Consider the following 24,430-nt stretch of genomic DNA (forward strand, 5'->3'; position numbering starts at 1 on the left):
ACTCTTTTAACAATTCACCTAGAAACAACATGAGTTGATTTCAAATAACACTATCAACATTCCCCAGGGATTCATGAGTCGTTTAGTAAATAGTAAGAGCTCCAGAAAATACTGTGTTAGCCTGAGAACGTACAGGTGGTCCCTGTGTACCAGGAAACCCATCCAACCCTGAAACGCCAGGACTCCCAATAGAACCATTGCAGCCATCAAGTCCAGGAAAACCTCTGGGCCCTGGCTGGCCGGGGTGGCCCTGTATGAAAGAGAGAGCGAGAGAGAGAGAGAGAATGAATTACACACAGTATTTTAGCATTAAAAATATTGTCCCCCAAGTCCCAGTGTCTACCACATTACAGTGCAACACAAAGACAGGTTGAACATCTAGGGTTCACCCTTGAGTTCTGCCACGTGGCAGCTTCCCCCCACCTGCAAAGGAAGTCAAGCCTGCAGAGGGAAGTAGTAAGAGCTTAATCGGCCTGCACTCTCCACTTTGGAACCTGACTGCAAAGCCCTTAGCTTAATTTATTTGATTATTAATTAAAATCTGTCTCCCTGGGATGGTGTCACAAGAAGCACAAACATCTTGTGTTTGTGGGGTCCTAGCAGGGCGGTATTCATTCTACGTTACTCCAGCACAGTGCAAGCACTACAGCACATTTGGTAGGAAAAAGCAGACAATGGGCCCAGTGCACAGCGGTTTGTAAGTCCTAGTTGCCATCGGGGGAGTTGAACGTATACAAGTTAGAGCAGGAATAGGCCCAACAATGCTGTGCACTGACAGTTCCAAACTGTTCTACGTTCAAATTATTTCACTGACCCGAAAGCCTTTAACTAATTGCCTTTAACAAAAGTCATTGTAATGGTCAGTTAATAGCCAGGGAAATGAGCCTGATTCTGATCTCACGCCAGTTTTACACGGCGGTCGCTCCATTAACTACAGTGGAGTCACTCTCGATTTACACTGGTGTAAAGAAGAGAAAGTAATTCAAAGGGCCATATTCTGATCTTGAGTGACATGTGGGTTTGTGTGGACAATACAAGGGCAGACAGAACCATCAATCAAAGAACATGCCAGGGTATTAAGTGTCTCCTTATTCCATCCTTCTTCCCACAGGAATGAGATTTGTGCCATTCAGAGGCAGCATTGTGTGACTGGAAGGGGAGCAGTACATATTTAACAGCTCTGTCTGCCTCCACGGCCCTAGCCCTGAACGATTTCACAAGCCATTTTCAATTCATCCTGAAGATTCATCTTTATGGTGCAACATTAGATACATTAATGACACATCCAAGGGAAGTGAAAAATAAGCTACAGAACCCTGCATTCTTCATGCTTGACCATTGGAGCCAAATTCACATAATTTTCAGTCTCATGCCTCACTTAGGGTGACCAGGTGTCTGGTTTTCTACCAGAACATCCGGTCGAAAAGGGACCCTGGCAGCTCCAGTCAGCACCACCGACCGGGCCGCTAAAGGTCCAGTCAGCGGTGCTGCGGCGCTAAGGCAGGCTAGTCCCTACCTGTCCTGGGGCACCACACTATGCCCCGGAAGCAGCCAGCAGGTCCAGCTACTAGATGGGGGTGCCACAGGGCTCCACGTGCTGCCCCCCCACACTCCAACCCCCTGCCACGGCTCTGAGCCCCCCAAACCTGGAGCCCCTCATCCCCAACCCCATCCCACACCCCTGACCCCCTCCTCCACCCCAACCCCTTGCCTCAACCCATAGCCCCCTCCCGCACTCCATATCACTCAGCCCCACCCCCCAACCTGGAGCAACCTCCTGCACCCCAAACCCCTCACCCCCTTCTCTTCATGTGTCAGTATATTTATGCCTGCATCTGTAATTTTCACTCCATGCATCTGAAGAAGTGGGTTTTTTACCCAAGAAAGCTAATGCCCAAATAAATCTGTTAGTCTTTAAGGTGTCACCAGACTCCTCATTGTTTTTGTGGATACAGACTAACATGGCTACCCCTCTGATACTTGACACCATGCAAGGGAAATAAGAGTGTCCACACAGGGTTTTGCATTACTATACCTAAACCAGTTTAATTAAACCATGCAAAAGTTTGTGTATAGACAAGGCCCCAGACCACAGTTCATACAACAACATTATGCTCCCTGCAAAATAATCTTTTAAAAAATAAAACACGCTAATCACTGTTAATTTGCTTATCTTCAGCTTGGCTGTAAGATATCTTATGTCAATGTGCTCCTCTTTAATGAAATACAAACACTGGGTCATGACTGCTCTTATTTTCAAACCCAACACATGCTATTGATTCATACAGCAATTATGGGACACATTGCTTTTGTGGGGACAGGAAGGGTTTTGTAAGTTTTGTAAGTGGTCTCTTCATTTCTATCATAGCATCCTATTAACACCTTCTGTACTGGATGAGCCAGATTCTGATCTCATTCATTCCATCATAAACCTGGACTAGCTTCACTAACTTGAAGCAATGGGATAGTACAGACGTAATTCAGGGCAGAATCTGGCCCTATGTAGAAGGGATCAGGCACTGGTGTAGTACTGTTTTAATGTCTTCCTTCTCCCTATAGAAAAGGGACAGTGCATGCAAATAGCACAAGTAGAGTGAAGTAAATGGCAGGCAGTGACACAATACCAAGGTGTTGGCACTTGGAATTTAAATAGTAGCATCAGTCTCCATAATGTCCACGTCGGATAGTTAAAGCCTCTTCTGAAAAAGCATCACACCTACACATTATACATTCCCTTTGGACTGTGAAAAGCCTAGGATTCCCTACCTTCTGGCTGATCTGTATTCTTAGTTAATTTATGACATCCTGTTCTAAGAGCCTGATCTTGAGAGATGCACCCACAACTCTCTAACTTCACTGAGCGGTGCCGGTACCCATCATCTCCAGATCGAGCCTTAAATGAGATCTTTTCCCCACTGATCAATAGAGCTCGTTTGGCCTGAAAAATTGTGACTAATTGTTTTCACTGCTCTCTCCTTCTCTAATTCCGGCTATCACATGCTTTGCCAGATCTGCCAGCTCAGCACAAAGGGAACAGGTACCTCAACAGACTAAGTCAGGAGAACTTTAGTCTGTAATTATGGCATGGCAGGGTGGATGATTCGCAGGCTCATGCTAACACAGAGTGTGTGTGGGGGGGGGGGGGGGGGGGGTCATAAAGGGAACAGTTCCCTGGGAAGTAGAAAAGGGAACCGGTTCCTCCAAACCCACTAGAGCCCTGCTTTCTCCATGTCTCTCTCCCCTAACACCGTGATTCTGAAGAGCGTGCTTTCTAAATCAGGTTTCAGAGTGGTAGCCGTGTTAGTCTGTATCAGCAAAAACAACGAGGAGTCCTTGTGGCACCGTTACTTTCTAAATCAGACAGACTTAGTGCAAAGGCGATCTCAACAGGAGAGCTCAACAAATGTTTAAAAGAAGAGAGAAACAGATGCACTCAAGAGTGAATGCAAAACTAATCTAATAAGCAGCTTCATTTATCATTAGGGCAAAGGGACCACTTCTGACCAGTGCCAAGATCAAAATATAGTCTCTTGCTGCCCCAGGTCTGTGTTTCCTGGCACAGACAATGACTCACGACTTGTAGAAACATTTCCTTTTAGAGTACTGTATACTCAGCTAAAACCATGTAAATCTTCTATCTCTATTTCCAAACCTTTGCCAGGGATGTGTTTGAATCTAATCCCCATGGAAAAAATTAAACATATACAGTAGAGAGGAGGACTTAAGAGCCTTTTCTACAATCTGTCTAAGGCTAACAATTAATAAACACATGCGGCTGCTGTATGTACTAGATCAAAGGCATGCATCAGCCCAACTGCAACACCATGATTTACCTGCTATCAACATTTCACAGGCGACCTCGGCTGGCTACCACAGGGTCACCATTAGGAGTCCCCTTTGGGCAAACCCCTGGAGTACTGATAAAACACACACACTCACTCACCCTCCTGCCCACACACCATAATCAGAAGAGTGGTTATGGTGTTAACTCTTGTGCACAGAGCAATGTGTTTTTTACATACACACACACACACACACACACACACACACACACACACACACACACACACGATAATGAATGTAGATATGTATTTCACAGCAAGTCTAAGCTTTTCCCTATCCTGAAATGTGATTACAATAATACTGGAGAACTATACATATTTTCCCAAGCAGCAGGATTCTCTATTTTCACCATGAAAAGGAGCCATTTATCTCAGCAGCAAGAATGAAAACAAAATGCACTGCTTTTAAAGTTTCCACTGCCCCTTCTCTGCATCTGTAAGGGAAAGATGGCTCCAATCCAGTCTGAAGTTCAGAGGAAGAAAGGCCATACTCTTGAATAATCTGTGTTCACAATGAGCAAAATCAGCCTCCTCCCACTCACCCACCTGCAGGATGCTGTAAAGAAAACAGATCAGATCCAGACAGGCATGAAGTTTCAAATCCCCTTTGTCTAACTCCCCTAGCCTTTGCTTGGAATGTCTGTAGCTGCCAGCTACCTGGCACTCTCCACAACAGTATCGCCCTCTCCCATGTTGGGAATTCCCACTCCCCAGAGCCTTATTTGAAAAAACACCCTGAGAACAGCTTGTTCCCACAGTGTGTTCAATTATATTCAATATTATGGGAACAGCTCAGTCTTGTTACATTTTGAAGATTGGCTGATGGAAAAAGAAAAAAAAAACTCAGTGGCAAGGGAGCAGAAGAGCACAGAAAGCAGGCAAAAGATGAGCAGGGGAAGGAGAAAAGAAAGAAATCGGTAAAGGCAGAGAGAGGAACTTGGGTGGAACAGGAGGGAGCAGAGCACAGCTAGCCCACAAGGTCCCAACTGCACATTTCCAACAAACATTTTCAGAAACTGTCATTTTTTTGAGTATTTAATCAATTCTAGAAAAGAGAATGAGGGAGAAAACACATGGTGGAGGAGAAGGAAGGACACAGAAGATGGAAAAAATCAACAAAGAACAGAAGAGAATTAGAATGCAGAAAGGGAAAAAATGCAGAGTGAACCAAATAATGTAGAGAGAGAAAAGACTAGAATGGGGTAGTCTGCATTAGTTTAAAAAAAAAAAACACTACAAAAGCAGAACCAATAAGGAAGGGACCTGGAAGACATCTATGCAAGAAGAGCTGCAAGAAAACAGAGTGGAGCAGGTCAAAATAGTCTGGATTTTGAATTTGTGATGAAAATTCAGTTTGATAGAAAACAATGTTTTGACCAAAAAAATTCAAGTTCTCTGTCAAGTTCTAAAGAAAAAGAAACCAAATATAATGGATAAGCTGGGGAGAGTTTGTATTTGGTTCCATTATCTGAAAAAAGCTGTAGCTGCCTCTTTCCTGTTTTATTGGCAAAATGTTCTGGCCAGCCCAGATCCAAATTAGAACTAATTAGCCCCAAATATGGGAAGCAAAGAATCTCTGTAGGGACTCTCAACTCCAATTTAGCAGTTTCACTTGCAACAAGAGTTTACTAGAAATAGTTCTGAACTAAAATGTCGGATGTGAACACCTTCGAACATTGGTGAAGCTGAATTATAGATGCAAACATGCCTCAGATTCAGGTCTCGTTCTTATACAACACGGATGTATCCCTTGCAAATGTCCATTTATCTGATACTCACCATCAAGGTATCGGAGTCCCTTACAGAATGACATGGAGTGCCTATGGAGTCTAATCAATCCTCCCCTTTTACCCCAAACAGAAGACAAAGTGGTAAAATAATTACATTAAGATTATTATAATAAATATTATAGAAAAGGTTTGGGATGAGCCTGGCATTGTGCCCTTGCACATGCTGTCTCTGTGCTCAAATGCAATTGCCTTATATTTAAATATTTACACACAAAAACTCACCGGAATTCCATTGATGCCTTGAAATCCAGGAACTCCCATTGGACCCTAAAGGAAAGAGGGCACAAGTAATACTTTACTTGGACCAGCCTGTCAGTCACACCCATTTTATTCTTTATATAGTACCATATATCACCCAGGTAACTCTTTTACTCTACATCTTGGGAGTGTGGATGATCAAACATCCTCAGTGAAAGGAGTACAACGTCTCATACGAGGCACCCAGGCTCCTTCATTTTCATTGCAGTCAACGAGATGGGAACTGAGGATGCTCAGCAGACAGGCTGCCAAATTAATGCCCCCAAAATGTTTTCACTCACTATATTAAAAGTGAAACACAAATTGTTATTGCACCTCTGGGGCACAGTGTGATGCCAGGCTAAAAATACATGGCTTTCAATACAGATTAAATCCTGGCCTCACAAATGTTTCAAGAAATATTACAATTGGATCTGTGATTTTGTCTGTACCAGCCTAGACCATTATTCTCAGATGCTGCCAGTTGAGAAATATGCAAAACATTACATTAATTTACATTACTCCTGCATCTGTTCCAACTGATTAACGTTGTCTTGTCTCTGCCAACCTGTTAGAGCTGCTGGATGTTGCATGTACCTCCATAGTCAAAGAAAAGGTCTATGATAGGAACAGCTATCCCGGAGCGGACAAGTGGTTCAATAGTGGCCAATATTTGCTGCTTCAATTGAAGGTGCAAAGCAGGCAGCTCCAGGATAAGCGTCCCTCAGGGAAAGTTTCTTCCTAATCCTTGATAGTCAGAGGCTGGCTTCTGCCCTAAAGCAGGGGAGTTTCTCTCTTCCAGAACTCTTGATTATTGTTTTAGCCCTTATTGTTCAAATTCTAGATGTTCTTTTTATCCTTGTTTTGAATCCTGCCCACCTCAGACTCAGCAACACCTTGGAGCAATGAGTTCCACAGGACACTTGTGCACTGTGGGAAGGGGGTGGAGTATATCCTCTGCTCAGTTTTGAAGGTTTTGCTTTTCAGTTTCACTGAATGTCCCCTTATTCTTGTCTTAGGAGAAAGGCTGAATAGCCGTGCCCTCTCTGCCCTTTACCCCAGTCATTTTTCTGAATCCTTACTCGTTTCCTCTCTAAGGTAAACAGTTCCAATCTTTTCAATCTCTCTTAATATGAGGGTTTGGTCATGTCTTGTTTCATTCTCATCACCTGTCTCTGAACGCCCTCTGTTTCTGCTCTGTCCCTTTTGAGGTGGGGTGACAGAACTGATCACTAATAGCATGATAATATCTTCTGTATTATGTTCCATTCCATTCCTTATATAGCTTATAATTGTGTTTGCTATTTTGGCCACGGCTGCCCTTTCAGAAGATGTTTTCACTGAGTTCAATAATGCTCCAGTCTTTTTACGATGTTATTACAGTTAACTTAGAACATGGTAAGATGTAGAAGTAATTTATATATTATTCCCTCATTGTGCATCACTTTGCACTTTCCAACACAGAATTTCACCTCCCAACATGATGATCATTCACTTAACTTTGGTAGGGTGTGACTGTCTGAAACAGGCAAGGCAGTTACATTTCCCTCTAGGGGTATCCCAGTAATGCCCCACCCTTCTTTCATCTCTTCTTGTGACTTATATCAGGGCAAAATACATTCTGATGGTTATGTAAAACAAAAGACTCCACATGCGATGTTGAAGCCCATTTTGCTGTGAATCAGCCAACAGAAGATGACAGGCTGGACTGTATATACTAGCCTGTATAATTCAGCGACCAAGATTGTCACCCTCAGACTAAATTCAGTGACCAAGACTGTCACCCTCAGACTAAACACAGTGGTTCCTCTGGAAATGTTTCTCAAATAGTATATCCACTTAACAGCAGTGAGATAGTCCAGTACTATTTTTATTCACTCATAAAGAGCTGCTGTGATCACATCTACTGCAGGGAAAAAGAGGAAAGCACTTACTTGAACCTACCTTATCTCCTTTCAGTCCAGCTGATCCTGGAGAGCCCACTGCCCCTCTCTCACCTTTTGCCCCTGCCAAACCTTCTTGCCCAGTAAATCCTGGAGCACCTATAGGTCCTTGGTTCCCAATAGGTCCCGGTCGACCCTGAAAGGGTTACAGTAAGAGATAAGTCAAATTTTCCATGCTTCACAAATGCCCTGCATGTCTCAAATATAACAACACTGGCCAGAGGACTGTAGGCAGATCAGGAAAGATCTCTGAAGGTTCCCCTGTACATTATTGGTTATAATACTCATCAGAAGTATTTCAGACAATGTAGACTGAAGCGTAAAGAGTGAATTACACAAATAATGAGATACCCTACTTTTCCAGGAGGACTTCTGGCAATTCATCAGGTGGTAGGAACAATGGAGGAGGATGGCATTTGAAATCAGGATGACTACTTCTAGATGAGGTTAACCCCTCCAGTTCCAAGCTTTAAAGATAAGTACAAAACATCTGTACTTGAAAAGGTATCAAACACAACAGAGGGACGCCAGGAAATGCAATACAATGCTTAGTCTTGCATGGATCACATGCAATCAGAAGACTTGCACTCAGAAAACACATTGATGTTAGACTATCACCATACTTGGCTCAAGATCGGTGGGGACTCCAATGTCCTCTTCTGTTGCTTGGTAGACAATACGTGGATTTTAGGTCATGCCCCCTAGCCCTTATGCACCATCATTGTTCCTATCCTGACTAACTTTAGGAAGAGAAAGGCCATGAATGACATTTTCCAGGGAAGTGTTCACCTTCTGTAAGGGTTTACATAAAAAGAAAACACAGAGCATAATGTTTGTCCTGCAAAAGCTTTAGGCAGCTGCAATATCATCATCTCCCGCAGGGGATATGCAGAATGCTGAACTCTGATCTGGCAGCTGACCAATCTGATAAATACTACTGGCCCAATTCTTTGTTCAAATACTTCAGTGTAAAATAGGAGCCACTCCACTTAATTCAAGGGGACTAGGACCCCATCGTGCTAGGTGCTGTACCAACACAGAACAAAAAGATGGTCCCTGCCCCCAAAGAGCTTACAATCTAAGCATAAGACAAGAGACAACAGCTAGATACAGACAGATACATGGGAGACACAAAGAAATAATGAGACAAAGTTAAGCATATGCATAACTGCTTTGCTGGCCGGGGCCAAAATATGCAGCACTTTGCATGTTGAAGCCCTATATGTATTTTTTGTGCTGATAAAAGTTAAACCTTTTGGAAAAAAAAGTTGCTTCCCACACTGAGGCTCATCTGCCCAAACTCTGGCTCAGATCACATCTACAAATTAGACTGGAAAAAAAGGGTTCAGAGCGTAATTGCTTATGCAGCCACAACAGCATATTTGAGTCACAGAGTTTATGGCCAGAAGGGACCACCAAATCATCAGTCTGCCCTCCTGTTTGTCATAAACCACCAACAGCAGCCAGCGCCTGCATGTTAAATCCAACAGCGGAAAAGAAGACCAATGTATGACAGCCCACAGGAGACTAAACTATGATGTGCCACAGGCAGAGAACAGGAGGGACGGAGCTGCAAGGGGCACCAATGCTCAAGGCCCCTGCAATGGCAGGGAAATGATTAAGCCAGTTATATGCATGAGCCACTACAAAATAATATTATAAAAATAAAACATATTTGTCCATTTCCTCTTTCTCATGCAGATAATGTTATTCTGTCGTAGCCAACAAACTTTTCCACTTAATTCTCAAGAACATGCAGCATTTTTGAAAACTAATTTACAGTTCAAAAAAAAGTGTTACTCTGGTGGCAATTTGACGGTGTAAACAATACATGATATTTGTGATCTGTATTCAGACACAATTTGTGCAACCAGAGCCCCACAATGGCTCCATTAGCAGGGGAAATAATGCAGTAACTAAACATTACCAAAAGATGGCAAACTTTTTTAAAACTGCAGAGACAAATACACAGTTTAACAGCTTTTATTGTTCTGATATCACCACAGAAATCACAACGAAGGCTGAGTTATGCAAAGTTGTCTTGTAAGAGTGTGTGTAAACTGAAGGGTGCTTAATTTGTAATTAATTAAGCAATTAGGTGCTGGGCTCAAGCAATTTTTTTACATTCATAACTGATGCAGCAACAGGTGCCAGGGCTATGAGCTGCCAAGCCCAGAGGTGCCAGGGCTCAATCCTGCCAAGCTCTGGCACAAATTAAGCACCAAATCTGAATCCACTTATCTGTAACTGCTTACGGAGCTTACTGCAGGTATTCTCATGTTACTTGCAGAAGACTGAAGATGTGTATCAACATTCTGTAGTATGTGTTACATTTCCCCAAATCTAAAGACTGTTTTTAAAAAGTGGAGTGTCTGTAATGCAATGACACAAAATATTCACAAAAATAAGGTTAAAGACAATCTCCTTTCATTAACTAGTATTGTGTCCCAGTTGGAACAACATTTAAAATAAAAGAAAACATGCTTTAGTTCTAGCTGCAATGAATATTAGTAAATGAAATCAACAAGATAATTCACATGCTGGTCTGGTTATTTGAGGTAAACTTTAAAATCAAGTCAGGAACTCGCTAAGGTCTTGAGAATTTTGCAAAGCTGTATTTAAGAACAACATAGGCTGATCATATAGGCCAAGGTTCTTCTATATTGATAAGCATAGTCCATTCTCTTTGCAATTCTCTTTTTTTCAATCAAAAAGGGACACACACATTGATGCTAGTGCCTCACAAGTGTCAACAATAAATATGAACTTCCTGCAGGTGCTATGCCTCTTCAAGTTCGTGCCCAGAAAATAAATCTACTGAAGGCAGGTAAAAGCACAACCCGTTGAGAGTAAAATATTCCCATTTAAACTGCTGGCATTAGAGGATAGTTGTTAAGAAAACACTTAGAATCACAGACTATCAGGGTTGGAAGGGACATCAAGTCCAACCCCCTGCTCAAAGCAGGACTAATCCTCAAACAGATTTTTGCCCCCATCCCTAAATGGCCCCTCTCAAGGATTGAACTCACAAGCCTGGGTTTAGCAGGGTAATGCTCAAACCACTGAGCTATCCCCCCCTTATTAATATCATGCATACAAAGGTGATTATAAAAGATTGGAAGGCCAGTTCAACCTGGTGAGTGAACAGACATGGGAACTTCTTGCATAAAATTGGGAGTCCTGATAAAATAATCTTGGCAACTGTATACGCAAAAACAGAGATTCATGTTACCATTTTGTAGTATCTATTCAGGCAATTCAGAGATAATCCAAAAGAGACAAATACAGTTTTAAACCCAATATCATTTGCACTTTATACACATGTAGACATTTAGAGCCATATTATCAGCTGGCAAACACAGCTAAATTAAATAGGGTTATTTCAGCAAAGAATTTGGTCTAACTTTATAAATATATAGTTTGACAAAAATTTTAAAAATTAAAACACTTCCTCTTTTACTTACCTTCTAGGACCTGTGTTCAGATTCTGTGTTTCCCTTGCAAGTGTTGTAACCATTACTAACTGCCTGGAACAAAGTAAGGAATGCAGCTCCTTACCGAGTACCATTCTCAGCAACTGTTGCTGGAGGCATAAGGAACCCTGACCCCAGGCCTTAGCAGGAAAAAGGTTTTGTGGTTTATTTAAAAAAATGTATTTGTTTGTCATTTTAACCTGTTGTTAATCTGGGATTTTAAAAATATTTTTCTATTAATTTTTTAAAGCTTTCCAGTTTCCTTTCCCAGCCCAGATGGATCATCTCACCACAGACCCTATGGTCTTTCTTCATTACAGGGACAGATTTTTTTTTTACAGTTTTAGACCCTCACCCTTGTGTCACAATTGCTTCTTCTTGGTCTTTTGGCTGAGGTCAAGTGTACCATCTGTTTAATATTTTCTACTTTTTCTGTGTGGGAACTGTAACATTTACAAGGGGGCGGACTGTGATCTGAAACGGCTTTGCAGTCTCTCTTCTGACCTCATTTTCAATCCGAGGCAAATATCAATGACATGCTCTGAATTGAAGGCCAGATGATGATGTGAAGGCAACACAGCTGAAATATATGCTGAAAACGAGCACATCACCTTTGTAATCAAGCGGTCATCTATTAACTCAGATACAGCAATGCTAAGTGAATCGAGGTTTCTTCAAACACTGCTGTGATGCCTTCGCTTGGTGTAACTCTTCACATCATTACATGAGTGTGGAATTCTACCCCTAAATGTGCAACTCTTGAACTGATATGAAATTACCGTTTAAACAAATATATTTTCCTAGCTATCCAATTCGATAAATGTGTCCAGTGAAGGCAGCATGGACCCTTCTGCAAGTCTTGTCTTGTCTGGGTCACTTTGATGAGGGAATTAAATGTGTTCTCTGTGTTCTAATCCCAATGAGTAAAATATTTCCTATTTACTTAGCATCTCACAAGGAAGATTTTAGTAGCACTTGAAGATGGCTCTGGCATGTCACTAAACTCACAAAGACACAGCAAAGTGCCTCTAATCTCTCCAGTAATGTGATTATACTATGATAATCAGGCTCTCATGAATTCCCCTTGCTTCCTTTGAAGTCTGTGAGGATTGAAACAGTGTTTTCCATGCTGAAACATATGTCTTGTCTTCACTGCTAAAAAAGATGCATTTTTTTTTTTTACTGTGGGTTATCTTAATGCACATGGGTTATCTTAATGCACATGAGCTATCATACAGTCAGCTCTTCACCCCACTCCCTGTTGAGTTGATCTCAGAGAGTTTACCTCAACCTCATGGTAAAACTAAGGTGCCTTGTCTTCGCTGTGGTTTTACTTCGGCATAGTTCATGCGAATTAGTTACCCCAAGGTAAGAAACCCTACAGCTTTTTTAGCAGCGAAGACAAGGCTGAAGAGAAACTTTAAGCCACATTCAACAGCAACTTCAGCAGATCAATAGCGCCCTCTGTTTTTAATCATCATTATTGTTCAATATTTATATTACAGTAACCTGTAGGCGCCCCCGTCAGGATCAGGTCCCCATTGCGCACCTATGCCAATGGTATGTTTCTACTTCTTGACTGGATGACAATTTTTTTTTTAATAAATAGATTTTTAAATAATGGATACCAAACAACATCTGCCAAGTATGAATTTTTGGATGAATAAGGATTTGTGCTAAAACCTGTGACACTTTTGTGACTTGTGAACATTTTCATGACTACCCAATAGTTGTTTGGATACTTCCAAATAGGTAAAAACTCAATCTTGTGAATGATAGTGAACCACAACACACGCTTTCATTCACAAACATATTTGTGTATCTGGTTTTTATTACCCAACCACCTCTCAATTAGGATGGCTGTGTTCTTCTAGTGACGTCACTGTGGTAGGAACGAAGCAAATGGCATAACTTCATGACAGAACATTGCATTTCCCTTGACATTTCCTGGATTTTGTCCATTTGTGCCACAAATTCAACATGATTCAGACACTGTTTTATATTTAATTATTGCAAACGGCTAAAAATGCAAAACAAGTGGCTCAAACTTTTCATCCAGCTGCTAATGTTTTTGCTCTGGTATCTGCCTGCAGTAACCAAGACTGAAAAGTGACTGAGAGTGATGGGGCCAGCATATTCCCTTTGAAGCACCACATCACGGTAGGAAACAACACAAAACTGTCTGAAAAGACATTTTGATCACAGTGCCTTTTGAAATGGAAATCGTTTTATCAAATGTGCCCCCCCCCCCCCCCTTGGCTCACATTTCAATTCACCTGTCTCCTGGACTGTCACACTGAAAGGCCAGCATGATGGGTGATGATCATGCTTCAGTAAGGAATTTACTGCCATGCAAACAAAGAAGTCACAGTTAGGGTATGTCTACACTACCCGCCGAATCGGTGGGCGGCAACTGATCCAGCAGGTGTCGATTTATTGCGTCTAGACTAGACGCGATAAATCGCGATAAATCGATCCCTGAATGCTCTCCCGTCGACTCCTGTACTCCACTTCCACGAGAGGTGCAGGTGGAGCCGACGGGGGAGCGGCAGCAGACGACTCACCGTGGTGAAGAAACCATGGTAAGTCAATATAAGTACGTTGACTTCAGCTATGTAACTTAGATCGATTCTCCCCCTCCCCCCAGTGTAGACCAGGCCTTAGTCTATTGTCCCTGCCCCTTTTGACCACTTTAATATCCCACAGAAATTTCCACCTACTGGACTGGGGTGGCTCCACATAGCTCCGTGAATTCCAAATATACATTTCCCCAATGCTTTTGTTAGGTGGAAGGAGAAGACATCAATTTGCTTACTGTTTTCTCTAATCAAGGTCTGGAGCCGGGTCATGCACCTGACAGCATGCTGGTATGAAACTGTTCCTTGATTTCACTGGCACAAAATAATATAAGTGGTTGCTTATTTGGGGCCTAGGCCTGTAACCTTTACTCACTTTGAGTAGCAATTCATTCCAGGATTATGGATTCACCAGCAGGCAAGCAATGAAGAGGGACAAGGTCAACAGGACGCCATGAGAAGTAAAACAGAGCAAGTGCCAGAGTAAGTGCAGAAAATGAGAAGTTCTAGGTATGACTATTATTTTCAGAGTTTCAGGTTTCAGAGTAACAGCCGTGTTAGTCTGTATCCGCAAAAAGAACAGGAGTACTTGTGGCACCTTAGAGACTAACAAATTCATTTGAGCATAAGCTTTCGTGGGCTACAGCTCACTTCATCAGATGCATAGAATGGAACATATAGTAAGGCGATATATATACACATACAGAGAACATGAAAAGGTGGGAGTTGCCCTACCAACTCTAAGACGCTAATTAATTAAGCATTTATCAGCAGGAGAAAAAAAAACTTTTGTAGTGATAATCATAGAATATTTTTGTTCTTTGGTGTGTGGTTGCTGGTGAGTATTTGCTTCAGGTTGGAACCAGCAACCACACACCACAGAACACCACAGAACAAAAACACTAACCCAGGAACTTAACCTTGCAACAAAGCCTAATGCCAACTCTGTCCACATATCTATACAAGTGACATCATCATAGGACCAAATCACATCAGCCTCGCCATCAGGAGCTCGTTCACCTGCACATCTACCAATGTGATATATGCCATCATGTGCCAGCAACGCCCCTCTGCCATGTACTTTGGCCACACCGGACAGCTCTATGCAAAAGAATAAATGGACACAAATCTGACATCAGGAATCATAACATTCAAAAACCAGTAGGAGAACACTTTAACCTGTCTGGTCACTCAGTAACAGACTTAAAGGTGGCAATCTTGCAACAGAAAAGCTTCAAAAACAGACTCCAACGAGAAACTGCTGAACTTGAATTAATATGCAAACTAGATACCATCAGTTTAGGCTTGAATAGAAACTGGGAATCGCTGAGCCATTACACACATTGAATCTATTTCCCCATGTCAAGTATCCTCACACCTTCTTGTCCAACTGTCTGAAATGGGCCATCTTGATTATCATTACAAAAGATTTTTTTCTCCTGCTGATAATTGCTCATCTTAATTAATTAGCCTCTTAGAGTTGGTACTTAGAAGTCTAAACTAGTGCCCAAAATGCTGCACTCACAATTGACCATAGGAGGAAAATTGGAGGCCATTTAAAAAATTTGGCCCTAAAAATAAATGTTATAATATACTGTATAAGCTAAACAGGATGAGGCCTGAAACTTTCCAGGATAATCCAAGGACTGCAGTGCAGGAAGTACTGGGTGCTGAATGGGCAATTTCATCATATGTCTGATCTTTAGAGGCGCCCTCAGCTCCTACTTTGGTCAATGGTAATGGAAGACATTTCTCACCTTACAGGATCCAGCTTCAAGCCACTGAACCAACGCTATACAGAGTGATCAGCTGTGCTACTGCAATGCTGCCTTTCGATGGATGAGATGTAAACACAGAGCCCCTGTCTGCTTGTGGTCATTAATACGATTTGTTCTCACTGAGAGGCAGCACAGGTTTTATTCTCAGATCTCCTACAGACCTGCTGTGTGGCAATGGGCAAGTCATTTTCACTCCCAGCTCCTCTGCTTCCTCCTCTCCCTCCCCCACCCCAGTTTGTCTATACCATAAGCTCTTTGGATCAGTGACTTCTCTTACTACATGTACAGTGCCTAGCACAACAGGTCTGTGATCTCAACTTGGGCCTCTAAGTATTACTGTCATCATTATACCAACCACCACCACCAATTAAAAACCCTTCCAAAAATTAGGGGTCAGACCTGCAGTGTCCTGGTCAAATTCTGACTTGGGTAATTATATTCTCCCTACTGAAAATCCCTTTGTACTTTTAATGGGATAAATTAGTCTTCAATTCCTCCTCTAAAAACTCAGCAAAATACAGGTGCAAAAATGGCTTCCACATTCCTACCACATAGTTCACTACATTCCTCCCCACAACTTCCATTAGATAACCATCTCCACTGATTTTAAAACAAGTAATAAAAGTTTTGTTATGGAACAAAAAGTATGGCTAAGAGTCAAAAAATCCTGGACTGCTAAACCACCTCACCCTCTCAACTCCAACCAGGAGGCTCATGTGCATTTTTACTTGCACATCTCTATTTTTCTTTAGATAAGAGAATTTTTTTTCCATATTATAAAAAATTATTTAATTTCATGATTCACCTTATAAACCCTATGTTCACGTAAGGCGATACCTGGCATGTTGACATGGAATCTTTTAAAAGTGAGCCACAAGAGCTTTCCACCTTCTAAGGATCAAATATTTTGCACAATGATGGAAAATTGCCATCTTTATTTTTTAAATGATTTGTTGTCCCATGTAGCAAATGATGTTCTGACTCAGCTGATAACTTAGGACTCCGATGATACTTTCTGATACAATTTCCATTACATCTGACTGAAGCTGTTGAAAAAAATCGAAAATAATTTTGTGAAAAATTTCACAACTATTTCCATTTTGCAGGATTTTTCTTTCTAAATCATGATTTTTTTTACCCTAAACTGTGTATACTTACTGAACCCTTGTTTTTGGAAAACAAAGCAACATTGTGATACGTTTTCTTTTAAAGTATTCAATCAAAATAGGATAAACTTTGCAGAAAGTTTGATAAAAATAGGAACAATTTTTCCTTGTTTCATTTTTGAAAAATTGGAAGTTTAAATAAAGTTAACAGGGTTTCACAAAGAAGCCGTATGATTAACTACATGAAGTAGTCAATGAACCTGCATTTCAAAGACATAAATAATGGGTGTATGAAAAATATGGGAAAAAACTTATTTTAAAACAACAAAATATTATATGTGTATCACATTGACTGATCCGTCGCATGGTTATTGCTCAAAATCATACTTTTCACTTGATCAGCAGCTCTTTATGTTATATGGTTCACAGGAGATGAGATACTAAATAAATGACATCCCTAAAAATATAGGATGGGCTGTTACCCTGAGTCTTCTAGCATATCCACTCTTCTTTCTTTCTGTTTATTTAGACCAAGTGGTCATGACCACCCAGATAGCCTAACATCGCAATATCTTTCGGGTTATGTCACAGATAAAACATGGACTCCTTTCCTTCCCTATTATGCTCACACAAAGGTGTACAACGCATAGTAACTATGCAGCCAGCATTAGAAAATCACTCCCCTAAAATAGCTGTATTACTCAAGAAAATATTTTTAAAAGTTGATATATTTTATTTTTACATGCTCTCATCTTTGACTGAGGAAGAAAATTTTGCTATTACAAAAGAAAGATGATGCATTTATGCCCCCCCTTTTTTAAAAAAAAGCCCAGAGCTAGGTGCATATTTGTGTTTGCAATAGCACACTTAATTTGAGTACAGTTACTGTGATGGAACACGCAAATTGGCTATTGACACACATTAGTGACTATTCAGGCATCAGAAATTGTGCATGCACAAGTCTAGCCTGTGAACAATTGTGACGACTGTGTGTGAAAGCAATAGGTGTTATCAGTGGTTGAGAACTGTCCAAACTTCATGAAAGTCTGGCCCTTATGTTAAATTCATTAATGTCCTAAAAGAAGTAAAATTGAAATTCAGAGGGTGGACTAAATTATGAACTCTTACAGCCAGATCACAGTTGATGGGGTCTAACTGATTTAAATCCCATTTCTATTTTATTTTGGGAACTGAGCACTTTTCACAAAAGTGCATACGGAAACCAAAGGTTTCTGAAATTTTACAGTCTCTTAATTTTTATTTTCTCTCCCCCTATTTTCAGTGCCTATTCATTACAGATAAAAAACAAAACTAGAAAACCACCCCCTACACAGCTCCCTAATCCATTTGCTTAGGACAGCAGCTGTCATAACATTTTTCTGCCCCGACCTGACAGAGGGCACTTATTGTCACCACGAGGTGTACAAGTCTTAGGCTGAATTTTTAGTACAAAAACATCAGTTATTTACAAAAAAAATTAAGAGGGGCTACTCCGGGGACTTGCTTATTTCCAGTTTTCTGGAATGTTCTTGCAGTTCAACAGAAAGGCAACCTAAGTAGCGTATACAAAGTAAAAAACAAACAAAACCACAGGCTTTTTTAAAAAATTACTCTTCCATCAGAGCCAAATCATGACAACACTCACACAAAGTGCATACAAGTACAGCGATCAGGTGAGAACACTGCAATAGGAATTCTGCCATAGGTTGACGTATGGGGCCTACCAAAAGACTGCTCTTTTATTTCTTAGCTCCAGGCTCATGACATGGGTCAGGGTTACATGGCTACTGTTGCAGGGTCTCTCTCTAGCTGGTATGATTCCAAACTGCTACTCCCCATGGTACCAACAATTCTCTGCTCTTTCACAGGCTAGCAAAGCCTAGATTTTAGTGTATCTGTTCTGCTATAGCTCTGGTGAGGGGTCATTTAAACTCCCCTCCATCGACTGCTCTTTGGAGACTGGATTTAAAAGCATAAGTAAAAAATGTTTGGTTCATGATTAATACATAGTGATGGATTCATTATACACAATTCTAAATTGCGAGAAAGAGGGAACATTTTCCATCCCTTTCCTTTATGTCTCATCATCTGTACTCCCACTAGTTCTTGAAGTCTTATTTACCCTCTAATTAGGTTTCTGTTTACTTTTAAATCTTCATGTGAAAAGACAGACCTGGCACAGAGTAACCTACCTATCACAGCTGATCAATTAAACTGGGCCTCATATTTTTATCATATTTTAATCATGTTATTTTTCTGACTCCTTGACAAATGCCAGAAGTTGAAGGGAACCATGAGTTTGTGTCTTTTGCTCTTTACACAACAAATGTAATATGAAGGAACCACACAGGCACAGTAGAGTCCAAATAACCGTGCTTACTAACTATTTACGGCAGGGACTCTACCTTTCCAGATTACTGTACCCCTTTCAGGAGTCTGGTTTATCTTGCGTACCCTGTGTCACCTCACTTAAAAACTACCTGCTTACAAAATCAGACCTAAAAATACAAAAATGTCACAGCACACTATCACTGAAAAATTGCTGACTTTCTCATTTTGTCTGTATGACATTTTAATTTGTACTGACTTCGCTAGTGCTTTTATGTAGCCTGTTATATAAATGGGCACATATCTAGATGAGTTGATGTACCCCCGGAAGACCTTGGCATATCCCCAGGGATACGTGTACCCCTGGTTGAGAACCTCTGATTTACGGCATCCAAGACCCAGCTACATATACACATTGCTCTTCTGTCAGGTTCTGTAAGAACAGAACACAAAGAGCACCACTAGAGGGCGCGTGTTCTATTTAAAGGGATACCACCCAATTCCTGTACACTATAATAGATATTAATGGAGATATCCCATCTCCTAGAACTGGAAGAGACCTTGAAAGGTCATCAAGTCCAGCCCCCTGCCTTCACTAGCAGGACCAAGTACTGATTTTGCCCCAGATCCCCAAGTGGCCCCCTCAAGGATTGAACTCACAACCCCCTGGGTTTAGCAGGCCACTGCTCAAACCACTGAACTATCAGACTACAAAGATAGTTATCAAAGTTTCAAGGCACATATATTGTACATGTTCCTTTTATTCTATTATTTGAAGGATGAGAGAAAGCTGGTCTTGTGGCTGAAGCCCTATATTTTAAGTGCAATTTGCAGCATGCAGTGAGGGGAAATATCCATGAATTGGAAGCAACAGTTGGAACTCAGGATTATTCAGCCCATGGAGAACAAACCCAAAAATCCCACAGCATTCCTAGAAACCTATTTAAAATGAACAAGAGTGGCAGTGAACTTCTTTCTTCCTCCTCCTCTGGCTGGCATTTTCAGGCTCCCTTCTTCATGGACAGAAGATTCATTGTTGCTAAACGATTTTGGTAAAAAAAATTAGCTGTATTAAATAGTGCATTGAACAAGTGAAATCTTGCCAATAACCATGTTGTTAAGACTCCTATTAAAGGAGCATTGTGTCTAGTAAGGCAGATAGGGTTCAGCCAGACATGGAAGTCAGAACCAGATCCAAACTTCCCTGGGGTTTGCTGTGTTCAGATCTGGGGATTTGGTTTGGGCTTGGCTCTAGTTTAGGGTGACCAGATGTCCCATTTTTAAAGGGATAGTCCCGGTTTTGGGGACTTATTCTTATATAGGTGCCTATTACCCCCCACCCCCGTCCCATTTTTCACAGTTGCTATCCGGTAACCCTACTCTAGTTCCTTCTTTTACAATGAACTTCAGTTCAAAATATCTTAAAAGCTTTTCTCTTAGCATAGGTTGTGAGGACTTATAGCTAGGGGTTCCTGGTAAATGTATGGGGATCTGAATTTAGGGCAGATGTAATGGGATGGGCACTTTGTGCTCATTCCTGTACCAGCTTTTTCAAGATAGTACAGCTATTTCTTGGCAGATTGGCAAGATTTACATTTTCACAGTGGCACAGACGGGCAGTGGCGCCAACTTTCACATATCCCACAAAGGCAGTTACAGTCAGAGCCTAATCTGTGTACTGAGAACGCAGCTCTTCAAATCCAGAACGAGCAAATGAGAAGGCTGGACTGCAAAGTGCATGGGTCTGTACTAAGAAGTGCTTTTACATAGAATGGGTTTTCTCCATATGCATTTAAAACACTCATACGGCTATAGAATCCTAAAACAGCAGGGAAGGAAGTGGTAGATGAATTAGTGACAAGTGAAAGAACTTTTAAATCGGCTAATACAGTTTCTAATACAAAGGACGTGATTGTGCTCCCTTTTGTCTCACATATTATTACACTAATAAGATACTATTCTTCTGTCACAGTAACCAGGGTTTATGGTTTTGCCAAAGATGGCAAGAAAAGTTTTTTTAAATGCCCAAGGTACAGTCAGATTTTATTTAATAAGTGAAATAGGTAGAAATGTGGTTCTCCATCTGGGGACATTTTAATGTCTAAGAGGTCTAGTATTAATGTAGTGCATGTTAGACAAGATTGAGCTTTGGGGGTGCGGGACCATGGGGGACAGAGAGGAATTATATTATAAATATCATGTCTCCTATTATTTTGTCCAGCTTTTCCTCCTCTCTTCTCTAGGTGTTAATGCTACATCATTCATCATGATATCTGACACCATCAAGCTGTCCAGTGGTTTGCCTAGCAGTCAGTGGAAGGATAACTTCAAGCAGCACTTCAGTCCTTGAGAACTTAAAGACTGACCTGGCTGCTGGGACCTGTGCTACAGCCTGGAATGCATTAAGGCTGGATCTGAAACATGCATGCTGAAGGGCTGCTACAATGCCTAGTGAAGTATGACACCGTAAGTGCTTTTCTCACTCTGCCTGGGAACAGAGTGATGAGCACAGACGAGAGCGCTTCCTTGTTGTTCCTTCAATAACTCAGAGACAAGCACCATATAAAGAATTTACCCAGTGGTGTGAGGGCTGGACAGTAGAATGAAGGGAAAGGAAAGAAATAACACAAAACCCTTTTTCTGCATGGGGAAGACAGAGTGTGAACTTCCCTCTTGGGAGGGAGGGGCTCCTTCCCTCAAACTGTGAGCAGATGTAGTTTGAGAAGAGGGTTGCATCAAACATGGCTTCAAGGGAGGGAGAAAGAAGAGAGACTGAGTAAGGGATGAGAGGAAGAAAAGCTTGAGGGATCCAGGGCTTAGGGTAGATGTGTAGCTTTAATACATCAGTTATCATGTATGCTGCTTCCTTTACAAAAAAGCTCCGGTTTTCCAAAGGGCTTCACAAAAGAGCCAGGAAAACATTTCAGGACTATTTTTGTGAAACTTCATCTTGTTTTTCCATTGAAATTTCATTTATTGAAGTATTATAACAACTTCTGCAATTAGCCAAACCACCCTAAACAAGCAATGATAATTACCCTGGGGGACTCACTGTCACAAGATATCTTTGAGACCAAGTGTTTGGCAGGATTAAAAAAAGGATTGTACATTCATCTGGAGAACAAGAACAAGCAGAGTTACAACATTAAGGATTAAAAAAACAAAAAACGCAGAACCAAGACTTTTGGTGGGAAGAGAAACCCTTGTACTTCAGGGCAGAAACCAAGCACTAACAGGTGCTAGGCAAAAAGTTTCCCTTTGGGCAACTTATTTCATAGCTACCTAACGCAGGATTTCATGAACCTTTCTCTGAAGCAGCTGGACAAGATGGGCAAGATACTGGCCTGGTCTGATCTAGTCTGGCAATTGCTATGTTCCTTTGTTTGGGAAAGTTCAGACCCATATCTGAACCTGAGCCCATTCCCAGTGATCAGTTCCAACTGCTCGCTAACCTCTTGCCAAACTTTATTATTTTTAAGTCAAATCCATTTTTAAATTACACAAGAGCTTCTCTCTCATTTAAAAGAGAGGCCAATAAATATGTTTATTTTGTGCAGAATCCAAACCAGCCAAAATGCTTTCTCCAAGGCCAAAAATTTCAGTCTGAATTTGACATTTGTTGGCAAATAGCTCAGAAATTTCCAGTTGTTAGTAACTATAAAAGACTTCCTATGTTTGCCTCCAAGAGGCATTCATTATTAGCTGCAGGTTTATTTGATACATATACCTCTGAAGAAGGATGGCAGTGAATCACAGTGAAGTTATATTCTGGAATGTGATTAGGTGGTAACATTTCTGCACAGACAATAGCCAAACAATTGTTAAATGTAATCTGAGTAAAAATTGATATTGCAAGGTAAGCCACCTCATATGGCAAAAGGAAATGACAATGACTCCAGAATGACACCTTCTCTAAATGGGAATTCCTCTAGGATTACTTTAGTAGAGGCATCATAAAAACGCTACATGGCTCCCCCAATTAAAGATATATTTCTGCTATTGGATGCAAAAATCTTCACTATCTGTAATAAACATTTGAGTGGTGCCACTCCTATGCTGCTGTCCACCTTCTCATTCTGTTTCAGATATAGCATAGCATGCCTTCTAGAACAGAACTGAACTTCTGGGCAATGCTACTGAACCTTTTATGTAGGTTTAAGTATCTCATTACTGTACTATTAGCAATCACAAATGGAATGATTTATTTGCTTAACTTACTTAGATTCATTGTAGGTGTTCCCGAATCCTTATTCATTACAGGTTTATTCTTCTGCAGTTTTGAATTCTAGATAATTTTATGGTTCTTAGGATTATATTATTTATAGTGGCATTAGTCTCTTTTTGTTTCAGACACAGGATTACTGCATTTTATTTTGCATTTAAACAACGGTTTAAAACAGAAAAGCTGTGTTTTGCAGGAATTTATCATTAAAAAGTTAATATGTGTGCAGAATAACTATACAGTGCTATCTGAAAGGGCCCAGTTTTTCCTTATGTTTAGAATAGGAAATAGCTGTGGTTTCTAAGATACCACAATGTGGTAACTGGATAAAATGAGACTCATCAAAAAGTCATCATTTATCTTCTCTGTTTCCACAGAGGCAAAGTAATGAGTCATTAGAATATAAACAGTAGGGACTTTGATCTCAAGAATGCAATTGTCATTCTAATTTCATATTCAAATGGCTGGGTCTATTTTTTCCCCCCTAAGGCTTTTGCTGTAGGTCAGGTCCAGAAGGTACCTATGGTCCAATTCCATTTCAGATGCAATTCTCACACATTACTTCTGCTCAAAATAGCAAAAATCTCAAACAACAACAGAACTTTAGAGATTTGTAGCATTCCAGATGGAGGAAATCTTGAGATCAGATCTTATGAGATTTTTCTAATTTGCCTCAATATCTTAAGAGAACAGGTTTGTGAGATACTGGAGTTGTTGAATCCAAACCTGAACCCCTGTTCTGATTCAGCCTGGAATCCAAATCACAGTTTAACCTATTCTGGATCAAGATCTCAACATGCCTTTCTTGGTCCATCTCTACTTCATAGTCTAAGAACACAAACTATTCTATTTAAGTTCTGTTGTTACACAGATAATTCATATCGATAAACCGCCATGACTAAGATGATACTTCAAAAATGCAGGTATGTTCTAAATTCCCTTCTGTTTTGAACCCATTGATGAAATACCTTTTCCCACACATCATCCAGTCTTTCTTAAAACATTTTTCCTTTTTGGCACTGTTGTGCAATAATCATCACATTTTTTGTTATGCTTATAATAGAGCTACTTATATATTGTGACTGATCCTAAGTAGAAACAGCCTCAGATCAAATCCCAAGATCTGAAAACCCAT

The 24,430-nt window shown here is 40.8% G+C and overlaps 1 protein-coding gene across 4 annotated transcripts in view; it reads right to left on the bottom strand.

Annotated features, from left to right (window-relative positions):
• Positions 1-24,430, bottom strand: part of COL4A6 (collagen type IV alpha 6 chain) — a 195,552-nt gene that overhangs the window by 61,008 nt on the left and 110,114 nt on the right. For all 4 annotated transcript variants that reach the window (XM_034780561.1, XM_034780562.1, XM_034780563.1 and 1 more), the window contains exons 5-7: positions 7,814-7,948; positions 5,855-5,899; positions 134-250 (exon numbers count right to left, since the gene is read on the bottom strand). In XM_034780561.1, coding sequence (XP_034636452.1) covers positions 134-250; positions 5,855-5,899; positions 7,814-7,948 — 297 coding nt within the window. The remainder of the gene's footprint in view (positions 1-133; positions 251-5,854; positions 5,900-7,813; positions 7,949-24,430) is intronic.

The sequence above is a fragment of the Trachemys scripta genome, chromosome 9 (genome assembly GCF_013100865.1).
Source record: "Trachemys scripta elegans isolate TJP31775 chromosome 9, CAS_Tse_1.0, whole genome shotgun sequence".
In the NCBI taxonomy this organism is placed as follows: domain Eukaryota; kingdom Metazoa; phylum Chordata; order Testudines; family Emydidae; genus Trachemys; species Trachemys scripta.